This window comes from Lynx canadensis, chromosome A3 (genome assembly GCF_007474595.2).
Source record: "Lynx canadensis isolate LIC74 chromosome A3, mLynCan4.pri.v2, whole genome shotgun sequence".
Classification (NCBI taxonomy): Eukaryota; Metazoa; Chordata; class Mammalia; order Carnivora; family Felidae; genus Lynx; species Lynx canadensis.
In genome coordinates this window covers 115,743,651-115,760,582 of record NC_044305.1, presented here as the reverse complement: position 1 = coordinate 115,760,582, position 16,932 = coordinate 115,743,651, and the positions used below count along the sequence as shown (strand labels likewise).

The 16,932-nt window shown below is 41.3% G+C and overlaps 1 protein-coding gene across 3 annotated transcripts; it reads left to right on the top strand.

Moving 5' to 3' along the window:
* The first annotated feature begins 545 nt into the window (after window positions 1-545).
* Window positions 546-16,813, top strand: YPEL5 (yippee like 5). Of its 3 annotated transcripts, none has more exons than XM_030311373.2 (3): window positions 546-708; window positions 13,218-13,382; window positions 14,900-16,813. In XM_030311373.2, the coding sequence occupies exons 2-3, from the start codon at window positions 13,242-13,244 to the stop codon at window positions 15,122-15,124; spliced, it is 366 nt and encodes a 121-aa protein (XP_030167233.1). In that variant the 5' UTR covers window positions 546-708; window positions 13,218-13,241; the 3' UTR covers window positions 15,125-16,813. The 3 variants fall into 3 exon arrangements, with proteins under 3 accessions (XP_030167233.1, XP_030167234.1, XP_030167235.1); XM_030311374.1 differs by lacking the exon at window positions 546-708 and adding an exon at window positions 1,682-1,781; XM_030311375.1 differs by lacking the exon at window positions 546-708 and adding an exon at window positions 3,465-3,668.
* Window positions 16,814-16,932: the final 119 nt, after the last annotated feature.

Below are 16,932 nucleotides of genomic sequence, written 5' to 3'. Positions count from 1 at the left end.
ACTAGAGTAAGCAGTCTCAAGGAAATTAATTACACGGTACGTTTTAATTATCTAGGTACCTCCTTTGCCTAGAAAAACAGCCTGTTGTTTTCATTTGTCATTACTGGGCCTCAAAAAGCTAGGCCTTAGCTACCACCTGGTGACGCCGATGACGCGCGATGTCCTACAGCTGCCGCAATTAGAAAGCTGAGCCTTCTCCTTTAAGAAGCTGACTCACGTGGATGCTGTGTTGTGTGCTCTCAGCTGGGAAGGAGGTGGATCCTAAGTCTCTTCACATTGGCCTCTTCCAGAGAAGGGGCAGAGTTAGCCTCTTTGATTGGCTGCACGAGTACGAGGAGTAGAGTCAGGGGCGGGGCGAGCTGCGGGAGCTGGCTCAGGATCTGCGGCTTCTGGGAGGGGTGGGCAGCGCCGCGGAGGGGTGAGGGAGTGGGGGAGGGTGAACCAGAAAAGGGGCGGGGCCCAGCGGAAGGGGCAGGGTGCCGGGAATGAGGGCGGGGCCTAGAAATGAAGGGCATTCTGGGCCAACTGGGAGAGCCCACTGTTCGAGGGGCGGAGCTACGCCGAGTGATTGACGCTGAGGCCCAACCAGGGAGAGGCGGGGCCAAGGCCAGGGCCTGACTAAACCTGGAGACTCGGGTGGCCGAGGGGCTTCATCCCAGTTGAGGAGCGAAGAACCGCCGGCGGCCGCGGATCTCACAGCCGCTCGGGGTGAGTGCGGTTGGCGGGGGCCGGGCTCGGAGCCCGGTGGAGGCTGAGGAGCCCTCCAGGTCGACGGCTTCGAAGCACTCGGGAATCGGCCCGGGGCGGGGGACCCTGGCAGGAAGTGCCTCTTTCTCGCCGCGCTCCCCCTGGGGTCCCAGCGCGGCCGCCTTCGACCCCTCTGGGCGGGTCCCGGCGCCGGGGCTGCGGGTAGACGGGCTGGGCTGTTTCCTCTTTGTGAGGCCCAGGCGCGGCGGCCGCCGTCGGCCCGCCCCCGCCGCGCAGCCGGGGCGACCGGCGCGCCCGCAACAGCCGCGACCCCTCCGCTCGGCGCCCGCGCCCTCCTGCCGCAGTCTCTCGCCCGGCCAGTATCCGCGGCGCAGCCTGGGAGGCCCTTCCGCGGGCAGTTTGGCCGGCAACCTCCCCCGCCCCGGCTGCCCCGCCCCCACGGGCCGCGTCCCCGCCGCAATGTCGGGGGCGCGCCGGGGTTCCGCGCCGCCGCGGTCGTCGGGAGGCCTGCTCTTCTGCAGCCTCGCCGCGCCCCCGGCGTCGAAGTGAAGTCCGAGCTCTGCTGGGCAACGGGCGGGGGTCGTCTTTAAAAAGGGCCGCTGTCCCGGCTGCCCGGCACTAGGCACGGGCGGGGGGCCTCGTTGGCTTTGTGTCTGTCCCCCCGGGTGACTGCCGGCCACCCTGCCCTGCAGCTCGCTGGCTGGCCCCAGGAACGAGCGTGTGGCCCCGCCGGGTTGGCGGAGGGCGGGGTGGGACTGTTGGGCGGCCGTCGGGCGTCCCGGGCTGCGGCGGGCCGGCCGGGACCCCGCGCCGCCGCCCGCTCAGCTGTTTCCGGCCCGTGTTTGTGGTGCGGGAGGAGGCCGCCTCGCTCGGTCGGCCCCTCCCGATTGGCCCGCGGCGTCACGTGCCCACAATCAGCTGGGGCCAGCTGGGGCCGCAGGCGGCTGGCGGGTCGCGCGGTCGCCGGCAGCCGGCGGAGGGGGCCGCGCCCTTCCTCCCGGTTCCCTTCTCCGCCCCCGCCGCCGGCTGGAGGGTGGGCGTGCTCTCGCAGCTCCTTTATTTTAGGCAGCTAGGTAAGACAATGAGTATTATGAACAGCGGGAGTTGGAAAACGGAACTGCTACAAAGATCTGTTTAATCCTGACTCTTATTAATCCCCCCCCCCAAGGGAGAGGCTGGGAAGGTGTACAGCTCATTTATTTTTAAACTTTTTCTGTTTACAGGGCCTTGTTGGTAATCTGAGGATTTTTATTCCAGGTCTCTCTGACAGATGGAAAACCTGAAGTAACCTCAGGCTAGCTAATCTTGTGTTTTTGGAAAATTAGCCTTGCTGGTGAAGTAACGGGGGGGGGGGGGGGGGGGGGAAATAGGATATTAGCTCACTTTGCGTAGCCGCGCATACAGTGTTGCAGCCGAATTCGCACACAGGTGAACCAAAATACATGAAGTGTTTCCTGGGTAAATATTTGTGCCAGATGTGAAGTGTCTAGGTGTATTCTCTTCCTGAAAGTTTATGGCATATATGTACTGTATTAGATAAGATGGAAATTACCAAGAACTCATGGTCTTTTCTCTAGAAGCCTGTAACTTAGTAAAAAGTCATGAACAAATGAAATTGAGTAACCATATAAACTTAAACGTTAGTCAAATACGAAATAAGTGTTATAGAGGTTGAAAAACCGGGGCAGTGAAAAAAATGGGTAAGAGTCAAGTAGGAAGCATTTTGAACTGGACTGGTATTGCCCCGACCTGGAAAACGGGAGTCTTTGGGGGACATCCAGGCCTGGAAGAAAATATAGGCCTGGACCATTTACAAATAGTGAGAAGGTGGAGCTGGTGGAATTTGGCACACAGTGAATTTTCCATCTCCCATTATCTTTCTGGGTAGGTACTGGAACACCAGGTAGAATGTACTTCCTGGGAAAGACTGATGTCTACCTTTATCATACTCTCACCCAGCTCAGTGCCCAATGCAGGCCTACTGGTTGACTTGTTTTTGAAGTTTATCTCTAGCAACCATCTTCCCTATGAGAGAGGGAGATGATAAAATGTGCTCAAGTAAACTATTTAGTTCTGTACAGGGGAACTAAGGAAGTTGGATTTTTAGAAAAGTAAGGTTGGTAACATACATGTGGTTTCTAAACCATATGTCTGGATTATCAAGGACTTTTCCTTAGGCTTACTTGCCTTTTGTTCTACGTAAGTGGTAGGAGAGAGAAAAAGGTTTAGAAACCATTAAAAAGCAAAGGGAAATAAAACCAAAATAAGTCTAAAAAGATGTTAAATTAGACATACCCTCCAATACAGGCCTAACAGTCCTAAATATGTTCACGAGATGTGAAAGTTAGTTCTAAATATATTCATGAGATATGAACATAGTCCTAAGTATATTTGCACCAAGAATATCACTTTAGGTTTTATAGAGCCTGAATGGCTGTAGAAATCATCTGTTTCTCTGGTAATCCTGTGTAGTAATGGCTGGGTAATGTAGGAACTGAACCTTAGCTATGACATGAACCTTAGCTATGACATGAACTTGACACCTGAATCAGGAAACCAGACAGTTAATTTATACTCTAGTGTATCCAATAAGAGGCTTTTTTGACTCATGGTATTGCATCACAACAAAGGAGAGATCTTGAATTTGTCTTGCCAGTGGGTGTTTTGGGGAGATTACCAACTCAGATTGTTTAGCTGACTCACTGAGTTACATGACTACTCCTATTTTCTAGTGATGACTAAATACGTATTATAGAAATATAGTAAACCTGGAAAACATTCAACAACAACAAAGGCATTATTTGAAGGACGGGAACGAAAATAGTGAAGTTACTGTCAGTTGAAGAGCTGATTCCACCACTAGAACATCATTTGACACAGTAAAGAAAACTGATCGGGTATCGCAAGAGAATTAACAAGAGGAAAACACAGCTTGCTTTTGTCCCTGAAACCTTGGCTTGGTAAATATTTTGTACAAAGATTGGTAAATTGATTTTATGATACATTATGAATTTAACGTATTTTCTCCCTTGTAGTTTTTAAGTAGAATTCCATCACAAATCAGTATGAAAATAGTTGATGAGATAACAGCATTAAATGTTAACTATAGTAATCAACTATTTAAAGTCTTTAGATTTTGTTCCTTTGTTTTGGAGACGGGAGAGACTGAAAAGTAGATAAACATGCTCCAGCATGTTTTCATTTTACCAGAACTATTGCAAAACACAGTCTCCTCTAAAAGGGCAGATTTCTTCAGCCCTTTCTGTTCTGGGCTCCTACACCATTCCCTGCTGGAGAGAGTCCTTGTAGCTTGTATTTGCCAACCATCTTCTGGCATTGGAAAAGCCCCTCTTACTGGCCCAGCAATAGGTGGAGTCCCAGTATTGTGTGGTCTGTGGTCTGTGGAAATGCCCTAAGAAACTAATCTCTCTACTGAGGAAGAATCTTATCTGTGAATGGGGGGTTTTCCCGTCAGTGGATCCTTAGAGACTCATCAGTGCTTACTATTCTCTCTGGAGTTTTTAGGGTTGGACAGTAAAATGCTTTCTTTGCTGAATTCTGCCTGCCAGGGTTGGATCCTAACTGGATTATTAACCACAGGGAGGGTGTGTACCTATTTTAAGACCTGGAACTGTGACACTGAGAATTTGAGATGCTTCACAAGGTTTCTAACTTTCCTTCTGCTTTTAATTTCTGTCACCTCATCATTTAGCTTTGCAGTGATGAACAGGAGATGAAGCCAGTTGTTTGTTTCATAGTCTGTGTTTTGATTTCTCCTCTTTAATAGGAAGGGGAAGTTGGGGTGGGGAATGTGGAAGAAGGAAATCTAGTTTTACTGCATTTACCTTTGTTTAACATTTATGATGTGCCAGGCACTGTTCTCCTAATGTATTCTCTCCATTTAATTGTCACAACTCAGAGATGGGTAATGCTGTCTCCGTTTCACAGCTGAAGAAGCAGAAGATACCTTATCCAAAGTTTACACAGCTTACAAGGGGCAGAGCTGAGATGTGAACCCAGGCTGTCTGACTCCAGAATTCAAATATCTGGGCCACGTTATTTAAATCCTGGAAATGGGAGAGAAGAAGGCAGCAGCTAGGAATATATTATTTATTTTTGTAATCTTTTTAGAGCTAATCTGATTATAGAAAGTTAAAGATTTTAGCTAGAAAAATCTGAAGAAAAGGGGAGCAGGATAAAATTGATCTTGTCTGGTACTCCTGTTGATCCTTAACCCTGAGTGGCAACTAAGTTTACTTTTTTTTTTTTTTTTTTTTTTTTTTTAATTAAAAAAGACTATCTGCTTTCTAAGTGAAAAACCCTGTTCGCCATCTGAAGGAGTTTTTAACAGTGGTCAGCACACCTTCTGTCAGGGGCCAGATAGTGAATATTGTGAATTTTACAAGCCATAAGGTTTCAGCCATAACTGTTCAAATTCTGCTGTTGGGGTGAGACAGCTGTCAAGTATAAGCAAATGTGCGTGATTATGTCCCAATAAAACTTTATTTATGGACATTAAAGTTTGAATGTTTCATAGTTCTCATGTGTCACAAAATAATCTTTTGATTATTTTTCTGTTTTTTTCTTACCATTTCAATTGTGAAAACCATCCTTAGTTTGTGGGTGGTATAAAAGCAAGTGGTGAGCTGAATTTTGCCCACTGGCCTTAGTTGCCTGACCCCTGTTTTTTGTTTGTTTGGTTGGGGTTTTTGGTTTTTTTTTTTTTTTGGTTTTGTTTTCTTTTACGTTTTATTTTTTGTTACTATTTTTTTAGTATAATTTATTGTCAAGTTAGCTGACATACGTTATATACAGTGTGCTCTTGGTTTCAGGGGTAGATTCCTGTGATTCATCTCTTATATACAACACCCAGTGCTCATCCCGACAAGTGCTCTCCTCGATGCCCATCACCCATTTTCCCCTCTCCCCACCCCCCATCAACCCTCAGTTCTCTGTATGTAAGAGTCTTGTATGGGTTTGCGTCCCTCCCACTCTGTTTGAAACTATTTTTTCCCCTTCTTTCCCCATGGTCTTCTGTTAAGTTTCTCAAGTTACACATATGAGTTAAATGATAGGGTATCTGTCTTTCTCTGACTTATTTCACTTAACATAATACCCTACAGTTCCATCCACATTTTTGCAAATGGCAGAATTTCATTCTGTCTCATTGCCAAGTAGTATTCCAGTGTGTGTGTGTGTGTGTGTGTGTGTGTGTGTGTGTGTATGTGTGTATATATACACATATATATATATATATACACACACACATACACACACACACACACATACCACACATACCACATGTTCTTTATCCACTCATCAGTTGGTGGACATTTGGGCTCTTTCCATGACTTGGCTATTGTTGAAAGTGTTGCTATAAACATTGGGGTACATGTGCCCGTATGAATCACCACTCCTGTATCCTTTGGATAATTCCTAGTAGTGCTATTGTTGGGTCATAGGGTAGCTCTCTTTTTAATTTTTTGAGGAACCTCCATACTATCTTCCAGAGCAGCTATACCAGTTTGCATTCCCACCAACAGTGCCAAGAGGGCTCCCGTTTCTCCACATCCTTGCCAACATCTGTTTCCTGAGTTGTTGATTTTGGCCACTCTGACCTGTGTGAGGTGGTATCTCAGTGTGGTTTTGATTTGTATTTCCCTGATGATGAGTGATGTTGAGCATCTTCTCATGTGTCTGTTGGTCATCCGGATGTCTTCTTTGGAAGTGTCTGTTCATGTCTTCTGCCCATTTCTTCACTGGATTATTTGGTTTTTTTGGGTGTTAAGTTTGGTAAGTTCTTTATAGATTTTGGGTACTAACCCTTTCTGATAAGTCATTTGCAAATATCTTCTCCCATTCCGTTGCCTTTTAGTTTTGTTGATGGTTTCCTTTGCGGTACAGAAGCTTTTTATCTTGATGAGGTCCCAGTAGTTCATTTTTGCATTTATTTCCCTTGCCTTCAGAGATGTGTTGAGTAGGAAGTTGCTGCAGCTGAGGGCCTGACCCCTGTTTTTAAGGAAAGTATGTAGCAATGAGCCAGACTAACCAACAGGACACCGTATTTGTTACTGATTTATATATATGTATGTGTAGAAATGTGCTGTGAACAAGTGGAATTTGAAATTAAGAACAATAGTATTTAGTACCCCAAAATAAATACTTAGGTATAAATCTAACAAAATGTGACAAGATCTGTATGAGGGAAAATACAAAACTCTGATGAATGAAATCAAGAATGAAATAAATGGAGAGAGTCCATGTTGTCAAGATACCAGTTCTTCCCAACTTTAGAGTCAATGCAACAAGTTCCTTTGTGAATATCAACAAATGGATTCTAAAGTTTCTATAAGGAGGCAAAAGACTAGCCAAGACAATATTGAAGGAAAAGAATAAAGTCCGAACACTGACACTACTTGACTTTAAGACTTAATATGAAGCTACAGTAATCAAGACAGTATGGTATTGACCAAAGAATAGACAAATAGATCAGTGGGAAAGAATAGAGAGCCCAGAAATAGATCCACGTAAAGATCATCAGCTGATATTTGACACAGCAGCAAAGGCAATACAGCAGAGCAAAGATAGTATTTTCAATAAATGGTGCTAAAACAACCGGACCCCCACATGCAAAAAAAAAAATCTAGACCCAGACTGTACACGCATTCACAAAAATTAACTCAAAATCAGTCACAGACCTAAATGTAAAAGGCAAAACTATAAAACTCACAGAAGATAACATAGGAGAAAATCTAGATGGTATTGCATATGGCAGTGACTTTTTAAATACAACACCAAAGGCATGATCCATGAAAGAAATAATTGATTACCTGGAACTCATTAAAATTAAAAACTTCTGTGCAAAAGATGTCAAGAGAGTAAGAGGATAAGCCACAGATTGGGAGCAAATATTTGCCAAAGACTTCTGATAAAGGATTTCTCCAAAACATACCAAGAACTGTTAAAAACTGAACAAAAAGAAAACAACCTGATTGAAAAACGGCAAATAGCATATGAAAAGCTGCTCCGTGTCATATGTCATTAGGGAAATGCAAATTAAAACGAGATACCAATACGCACCTATTAAAATGGTCAAAACCCTGAACCCTGACAATACCAAATGCTGGCAAGGATGTGTAGAGCAATAGGAACTTTGATTCCTTGCTGGTAGGAATATAAAATGGAAGACACAGTGGTTTCTTACAAAACTAAACCTACCATACAATCCAGCAATTGCACTCCTTGGTACTTCTCCAAAGGGGCTGAAAACTTCTATCCATACAAAACCTGCCTTTCACACATTTCTGAAAGACAAGAATCTTGCCTTATTTTGCTGTGAACCTAAAACTGCTAACAACAAAACTTAAATCTGACCTAAAAATAGCCATTTTTAGGAATATATTTTATTGACTTGGCCTCAAACTAGGAAATTACATAGTCTATATTGTCTAACACGTTAAGTTTATTTATTTTAGAGTATGTGTGGGCAGCGGGGAGAGAGAGAGAATCCCAGGCAGGCTCTGTGCTTGGAGCTGTGAGGTCGTGACCTGAGCCAAAATCCAGAGTAGGGCACTTAAGCAACTGAGCCACCCAGGCACCCCCATATTGTCTAATTTTTAACATAGTTGACCTTGAGCAACACAAGTTTAAACTGATGAGTCTGCTTATACATGCATTTTTTTTCAATAAATACCGTCGATGTATTTTTTCATAGTTTTCTTAATGTTCTCTATTGTAAATACAGTATGTAATACATCTAATATAGAAAAGGTGTTATTTGATGCTTATGTTATTGGCTGTGGTTTATGTTATGTTTATGTTGTCCGTAGGCTTCTGGTCAACAATAGACTATTAAGTTTTGGGGGGAGTCTGTGCTTATTTGCAGATTTTCAACTGTGCAAGGTGGGGGCGGGGGTTGGCATCCCTGACCATCCCCCTCTCTCCCATTTTGTTCAAGAGTCACTTGTAATCCATTCCTGGAGATGTCTTTCATGGATTTTTCAAAGAGAAAAAAACCTTTCTTTTTTTCTCTTACAAGTTCTGTAAATCGTGTAAATTTTTAAAAATTCTGTTAAAAAGGTATAGTTTCTAAAAATGTGATTGCTTCACTAGGGTCTCCTATTAAAATAGAAAATGGAAATTCTAAGTAGCTAAATGTGCTATTCAAGGGCAAGGAAATTGAAACAGTTACTAAAATGTGATCTATAGATCATCTATGAATTTCACTTGTATTTTCAACTTGGCTTCTCAGTTTCCAGTAACTTCAGTTAAACTGATAATAGCCTACCAATAAACAACCACATTTGGTAGTTCTTTCAAGCTTTTAAGGATTTTAATAACCTGGAACTAAGAAAAGGAGTACCAAAGAGACCTTATTTATTAAATTATCTGGGGGAATAGTACTTATTAAAATTGTGTTTTGCTTGAAATGTTAAAAAGAAAGAACACATCTTAAAGCTTTAGCTGTGATGCATTTGACCTTAGTTTTGGTTATAAACTTGAACTTCAACACTGACAGAGACCAAAGTGTGCATTTTACTAGTTAAGATACAATAAGGTGTCCCTACAGTTGACACAGAAATCGTTAGTCATCTATGAAAGCTCAGTTTTAAGGTTTTTTTTAAATATGTGGCTGAAGGGTTTTGGGGACTCTTCTAAGTGTAAGCAAGGGACTTAGCATATCTGGGAAATATTTTGAACATAAAACCAGAAAATAGATCAGTGATTGCCTGTGATTGAAGAGGGGCTTGTGGGAATTTGGGGGAGGTGATAGAAATATTCTAACGCTGGTTTGTGGTGATATGCAGTGGTGGCATAACTTTATAAATTTACTAAAAATCATTCAGTTGTACACTTACAGTGGCTAGATTTTATGGTGTGTAATTTATTCCTTTAAAAATCTGGGGGGGGTGGTTCTTAAAAGAATTAGCTATATGCTGTCAGACAAAAAGTTTCAAAGTTTGTGAAGGAGTAGTCTATTTGAGCTCTTAGAGATGGCTAAAGCACATGCCTTTGACCTTATTTTTGTAGTGCTATTAAGTTTAGCACAAGTATAGTGACACCCATGAATGTATGTTGCATTTGGTAATAACACAGTCCCTAGCCACAAGAGGTTTATCTAGGAGGGATGAGAATTTGAATTAAGACATTGATGGGGAAGGAGGAAAGACCTCCAAAAGTGATTTAGGAAGTACTGTTGGTTTTGCAATTTTTCTAAGAAGTTGCCAGGGTTTCTCATTTAGGAGAGTGTGTCATTTGAATTGGCCACCAACCAAGAAAGGAAATCTAGGAGGGATCAGCATGGAGGCAGGAAGGGTACATGGTAAATCTGAATCTGGCAGCCCAGTGGTCACTAGAGAATAAAGAGTCAAAAGAACTGGGGCAAGGTTTCATTCAGGCCCCAGCTTGGCCAGTGCCGGGACTTCATTTCTTCCTCTAACTAGGAGGGTGACAAATTCCTAGTTAAGAAAAGTCAAGATTAAATGTGGTATGTAAAGTACCAAGTGCAGTGTCCCATGCAGTGTAGACGCTAAGTAATTACTAGGTGTAAGGCAGAGTTTAATATATTCCCCAGATCCCAAGAAGCCTGATTCAGTTGTTACGTCTTAGCTTTTTAATGACCTTCCTCCTTAAATAATAAAGTGGTGTTGTGATTGATACTAGCCTCTTGAGAATTTGGATAGTGTGAGTCAGTAGTAGGTTGTTCCTAGCCCTGCAAAGCTAAGGCTTAACACCTGGAACCTGATGACCCCACCCTGCACAGGTTTTTCTACTTCCTAAAGACTTTTGACAGAAAAGGATGTTTTGCTGGTTTTTGCTAGATTCCATGGTATTCCAACTTAGCTTTTTTGGCAAATAAGAACTACATTTTACAGTTTTGTGTACATATATAGTACTCTATAAATGGAAACCACAACTAGAAATAGTGACTCTGCACAGATATTTTTGGTTTTGGTAATGAATCATATAATTGAATCCAGTAAAAATACTTGGGTAAAAGTAAAAAATAGACTGAATTTGAAGCAGGGAAGAGAAAGTATATTAAATCTCTTTACCCCATTTAGGATAAAGGGCCAGTAGCAAATGGTCAAGCTATATTGTAATTTTGAATCAAAGATAGAATGATGTAGGGTATAGGCAGAGTTCGTTTTGAAGCCCAGTACATTTTCCACAACAGCATTGTGTCTGCCATGGCCAATTCAAAAACATCTAGATACTTCTATATTATGGTTGAAATAAGTTACACTATGAATATTATATTTAAAAGTTTGGAGAAAAATTGGCCTTAAAGTAGTGAGTCCCAGAAGTCCAAGCAGGGGGTGAACTGCACAAATACTAGTTTCCAGAGAAATCCAGAATCCCAGCACTGTGTCTTAAGACGTAGGACAGGAAACCTTGCTGTTGATTACTTTCTGTAGATGACTGGTATTAAGAAACATGACCCAGATCACCTGCTCACAAGCCGTTGCATGCTTTGGTTATGTGAAGAGTCATACACTCCGATGTCTTACAGGGGAAGTAATTATGTGATGCAAAGTGGTGATTGAGCAGACAGAATGACCTCAGGGGAGTTGCAGCTACCACTCAACTCTAGTCATTGTTGCCTTATGAGAACAGGTGCCCCATGTGCCAAATCTCCCCATTGTTTAAAAAAAAAAAAAAAATACAGGCTCTATCGTTAGAAATCTCTCAAGTCTTAAATGGTGACCCAGCTGTTTTTTATTAATAAACTGTGTGGGCCACATTAAACATGTCCACAGTGGACATATGTTGTGTAAGGAAAGTGTTGCCTGTCTTGTTCACTGCTGTGTCCCCTATGCCACCAAACGAGTTCGGCCTGCAGGCCTCAAATTTGCAACCTCTGACCTTTATGTAACAAATACTGTGTTCTTAAGCCTTTGGAAAAGGGAAAGCTATCATTTTAAAGGCTGAAAGGATAGTTTTACCTTCTGTTGTCATTTTGCAAAAATGTAATCAAAAAGTTAAATACCATTTCTTAAGTGGTGTCATTTTCACCCAGGGTTTATTCATTGGCATGTTTGCTTAAAGTGGTTTTCCTTTCACTAGCCACAGATTTTAATTGTATTTACCATTTGTTTTTCATTCTTCTTAAACTTTCATATCAAAATATTTAATGGAAGTCATAATGATCTTTGTGATAATGACTTTTCTGATGACCTTAGGACCACCTAATAACTAAGGAAGAAGTTCACAGATGTAAGAAGGAATGGAATTTTTAATTTGTAATAAAATTTCCCCAAATTTAAAATGACAGTGGATTCTTACTACAAACATAAATTGTAGATTATTTTTCATAGTGGCAGCTATAGCAACTCTGCATGCCATTTAAAATATATGTAATACAAATATTTAAAACACAGGAGCTGAAAGCCACACTGGGAATAAATTCTTTTTTTAATGAGAGCTGTTGTGTATTCTTGACTATATCTAGATCTTTAAAAAATAGCGTTTAAGGGGATTAATTGCTGTAAATTGAAGGAGTTGCATATATTCACTCTCTAACTTTTGAAATCCTGAAGTGTGATTATTCTTGTTTTGGAATTTGGATTCAAAGCTCCCCCCCCCCATCCCCCCAGTGTTTCAGCACTTCCGTGATATATTGAATCAGTGTGATTTCTTAAACATAAGTTATGTAATAATGGCTTCTCTTTCTCTTCTTCTCTGCTCTTGTTTTCCTAGCCATATGCCAGGGCAGTGGAAGAATTTTGGCTTTAGGTTGGGTGAACTGCACTCCAGTCATGGTTTTCTGTACTTGAAAGCTGTGTAACCTTTGATCACTTAATAACCTTGGATAAGTTATGAAGTGGGGCTGATAACCTCACAGAGTTATTGTGACAATTTTGAAATAAGTAAAGCACCTAGTGCTCCACAGACTCCAACCTAATGTTAATGCCATCATCCCTCCATGGTTGTAGAGGTACCTGATGACCAGAACCACCCCATGCTCTGGACCAAGACTCCCCTCTTCTCGTTTTCTGATCACCCCTTTTTCTACTCTTGGAATCATCCCACTCATGCCCCACAAGTCTTTCCTCAAATTATACATACTCAGAATGTACACTTAACACTTAGCCTAAGCCTTTCTGACATCTCTGCCTGTGCTTCTTATTATTCAGTTTTTGATACTCCACTTTTTCCTGTGTTTTTCATACCAACCAAGAGAGAAGTGATCTTGTTCTGGCCTCGCCTAAACATGTTTGCTTCCTTGGCTCACTGTTTCTAAACGGTTCTTAGCTTGGTTTGCCTGTTTATTTGTTCAGTGAATGAACCTTGGATCCTTTAGTACAGAGTCAACTATTTCCCATAATAGTGCTGCAAAGGAGTACTACTACAAAGTAGATATTTTATTTATATATATAATTTATGTATGTATGAATAAATGGTTCTCATATATATGTATGTGTAAATGACTCCCACCAAGTAGATACCAGCAGTTTTTTTTTTTTTTTAATCATAATGCTTTCTTGTGCTTTTCCATTTGCTCCTAGGTTTTTAGAACTTCAGCTATAAAAATGGGCAGAATTTTCCTTGATCACATTGGTGGTACCCGTCTGTTTTCTTGTGCAAACTGCGATACAATCCTGACCAACCGCTCAGAACTCATCTCTACTCGGTTCACGGGCGCCACTGGCAGAGCATTTCTTTTTAACAAGGTTGGTGGGAAGACCAGTTCCATTTCCTAAGTGGGTTCAGTGAATGTATTTGACAGCAGTACTAGAATACCTCTCAGAGTTTGGAGATACCAGAAATGAGAGCTATAATCTGCATGTTCAAATGAGTGCCCACTAGCTTACCTTTGGGACCTTAGGAAGGGATTACTAGAATGTGAGTTTTTTACCATGAAAGTTTGAAGACTGTTACAATAAGAAGTAGTCTCCATTGCTTTAGAAAACATTCAGTGTAAGAATTTAGTAGTGACTTCATGGACTGTGGAAGAACGTAGAAATGCCACTACACCCATGTTACTGATTTGTCCTTATGTGGGGATAGCTGCATTAAGCTTTCATAGCTTGACAGTGCAACTGAATGAAGATCATCTAACCAACTTCCCTTGCTCTAATTTATGCTCACCAGTCATCCTTCTGATTATGTTGTGGCTTATGGCATGCCAAGGGGAAGAGCATTTACCGATTTACTAATTAATGACTAGTCTGCCCACTTCTCTAATTTCTGGCTGGCTTTAAAATTGGTTGAGCCAATTCTGTCTCCTGGAAATCTCTAATGTGTACTAGCAGAGTTGAATTTCCAAATCTTTTAGGCTAAGAGACAGAACTAGTCTAAGGTACTGCTCTTAAAAGGTCAACTAAACTTCCCCTGTGGACACCCCTCTGTTCCACTTAGAAATAAGCTTTTCTCTCAAAGAATTGATAGTGTATACCCCTTGATCTTTATTTAGGGATGGAGCAGGAGTTGGTACACTATGGCAGGCCAGCTGCCTGTTTTTGTAAATAATGAAACACAGATATATTCATTCATTTATGTATTGCCTGTGGCTGCTTTTGTGCTACAACAGCAGAGCTAAATAGTTAGAACAAAGATCATATAGCCTTCAAAGCCAGAAATATTTACTATCTGGCCATTTACAGAAGAGTAAAGTGTAGAGGACTTTTGGATGGTCAGAATCGTTGGTAATTCTTCACAGATTATTTGAATCCACTTGAAAACTGTATTGCCATGTATGATCTATAGTTGGCTTAGTGTGTCTTTTTCGGTTTGTATATAAAATGTATTTCCAGAAACAGATTTGGCAAACCTTTTTTATGGAATACAAGTTGCATACTAGGTTCTTTTACATTGGTAGCCTTATTTGAACTCCTCGTTGAATGGTGAATAATGACAGCTAGATCCAAACCAACATTTTACGACTCCAAGTTGAGGACTCTTCGCTGCAACACAGAAATGTAACTAGTGTATATGAATAATATGGTTAGGACTAGTATATAGTATAGTAATTCAAGATTGCATTAGATGTCCAGTGCAATTTCCAGATATTTGCCTTTCCCAGCAGCTTCTAAAAATAGTCCTTGGGAAGGGTATGGTAGGTTTGACTAAAGTAACAACTGCTGTTTGCTTTTCTCAAGTTGCTGTCATTGCATCAACCACAATAGTGTGTGCTTTTTGGGCCAGCAACTCACATGGCTCTGCAATTTTGTGTTCCCCTGTTTCTTAGGTAGTTAACTTGCAGTACAGTGAAGTTCAAGACCGGGTCATGCTCACTGGCCGCCACATGGTTCGAGACGTGAGCTGCAAGAACTGCAATAGCAAACTGGGATGGATCTATGAGTTTGCCACTGAAGACAGCCAGCGCTATAAGGAGGGCCGTGTGATCCTGGAGCGCGCTCTAGTGCGAGAGAGCGAGGGCTTTGAGGAGCATGTACCATCCGATAACTCTTGAAGAAAAAGAGCTAACTCCATCTCTTCCCAGGTCTCCTTCACTGAAAACAAAAATCTACTTACATACACTGTCACCTTAGCATCAGGGTCGGATTCATGAACTGCGGAACAAGAGGTTGTGAGAATCTAAGATGGAACCTTTCTTTCTTTCTTTTTTTTTTTTTAATTTTCAATTTTCCATCCAGCAGCAGTGTGTAGAGAGAATATTATGCAGATGCTGTTAATTTTTTTTCCCCTGTGTTTACATCTTGAGGCAGAATAGTCTATCTGCAGCTACGTGATGGGCTATGTGAGGAAAAAAATCTGGGCTATTAGAGTGAAAAAGTGTGTTGTATGTAAATTTTGAAAGGAAAAATGTGTCAAGAGCATGGTTTTTAAACTTATTTGGGCTTCATTTAAAAAAAATTTTTTTTAAACCCAGTTATTTCACTTGATTTGCTAGCTTCAGGGAAGAGATCCGAATTTGTGACCAGCGCTAAAGGTTCAGTGTTAGTATGGCTTGTGCTGGCCATTGTGCCATATTCTTGTTGGAGATGAACCGTAGCACCAGAGCCCATCCTTCCTTGTCAGTCTTGACCCAAAGATGTCACCAGTCCTAGTTATTTGTCACCACGTAATTGGTGTTGATTGGAAACTTTTCCTGAAATGGGGCAGAACTGCTTGGTTGTCTTTTCCATGTAACTTAAGCATAGTAATATAAATAAAGTGATAGTTGGATGTTTTTGGTCCTGTGTTGCTTTTAAAAACACCTTTTAAAAGAGCAGAGTATTTGATAAGTAATTTTCCTGGTAGTGTTTCTTTTCATCTCTTAAGCTAAATTGAGTGTGTAGAGATTACTTTGTTTAAAGCATACTGTTTAAACTCCTAGTACTGCGTTAAGAAAAGAGTTGAATGGAATGTCTGTGCATCCATGCAGAAAGCATTTCATCTGTATCTGTTTTAAAAGAAGGGGAGAAATGAAGGAGCCTATCTAAAATTACTGCTTTGCAAAGTGTTTTCAGCCTGTCCTCAGTTTTGTGTTGATTTTGACAAGTCTGTAGAACCTAATAGTTTCATCAAAGCACTAGATCTGTCATTAGCATTATTTTCTCAGATCTACCCTCAGAAGTTCAACTATTGAAATTTAAACTGTACTTGGTCCTTTCAAGCAGAAAGGGATCAAATGTGACTCAGGGTGTTATTTTAGCCCCAAATTTACAACATTATGAAGTATTAAAATATAAATGTTTCTTTATCCAAACTATTTCTAGATATTCTAGTATTTGTTTCTGGTGGAATAAATAACATTAAAATTGGCTAATTATTTAAAATGTGTGAATGGATGTTTGCGTGCTCAATCTCTAGGTCTTTGTCTAGAAAGGATATTTGCCTCAATTAGCAAAATCTTTCTGTCATTGGTATTAGAAGTGACTTCTGAGTACAGTTAAGATTAAGTTTCTCTTTTTTGCCTTCGGGCTTTTGGTTAGAGGCATAGGTCTCTGATGAAGTAGGTGTATAATACTGCATTTGAGAGAAGTGAACACAAATGATCTTTCCTTCACCGTGGAATAAATCTTCAAGCTTTAAGAACCAGCTTTCATTCCCATCCATTTCCATACTGGCCTTGGATTACATGCACATCCCTGCTAGCCTGCCTTATCTGCAGCACTATGAGCATTTGCTGTCACAATAAAGTATATTTTGTCTTGCATTGGTGCAATATTACTTATTTTCCACTGAGCCTTCTCTAGTAATCGTCTTAGTTTTAAAAAAAACTTTTTATTTTGGAGAGAGACAGAGCTTGAGTTGGGGGAGGGGCAGAGGGAGAGA

Bases quoted from the DNA above. Each gene is read 5' to 3' on its own strand.
- YPEL5 (XM_030311373.2), top strand. From the start codon at position 13,242: ATGGGCAGAATTTTCCTTGATCACATTGGTGGTACCCGTCTGTTTTCT. The intron at 13,383-14,899 runs GTTGGTGGGAAG...CCTGTTTCTTAG, and splicing joins GAGCATTTCTTTTTAACAAG to GTAGTTAACTTGCAGTACAG.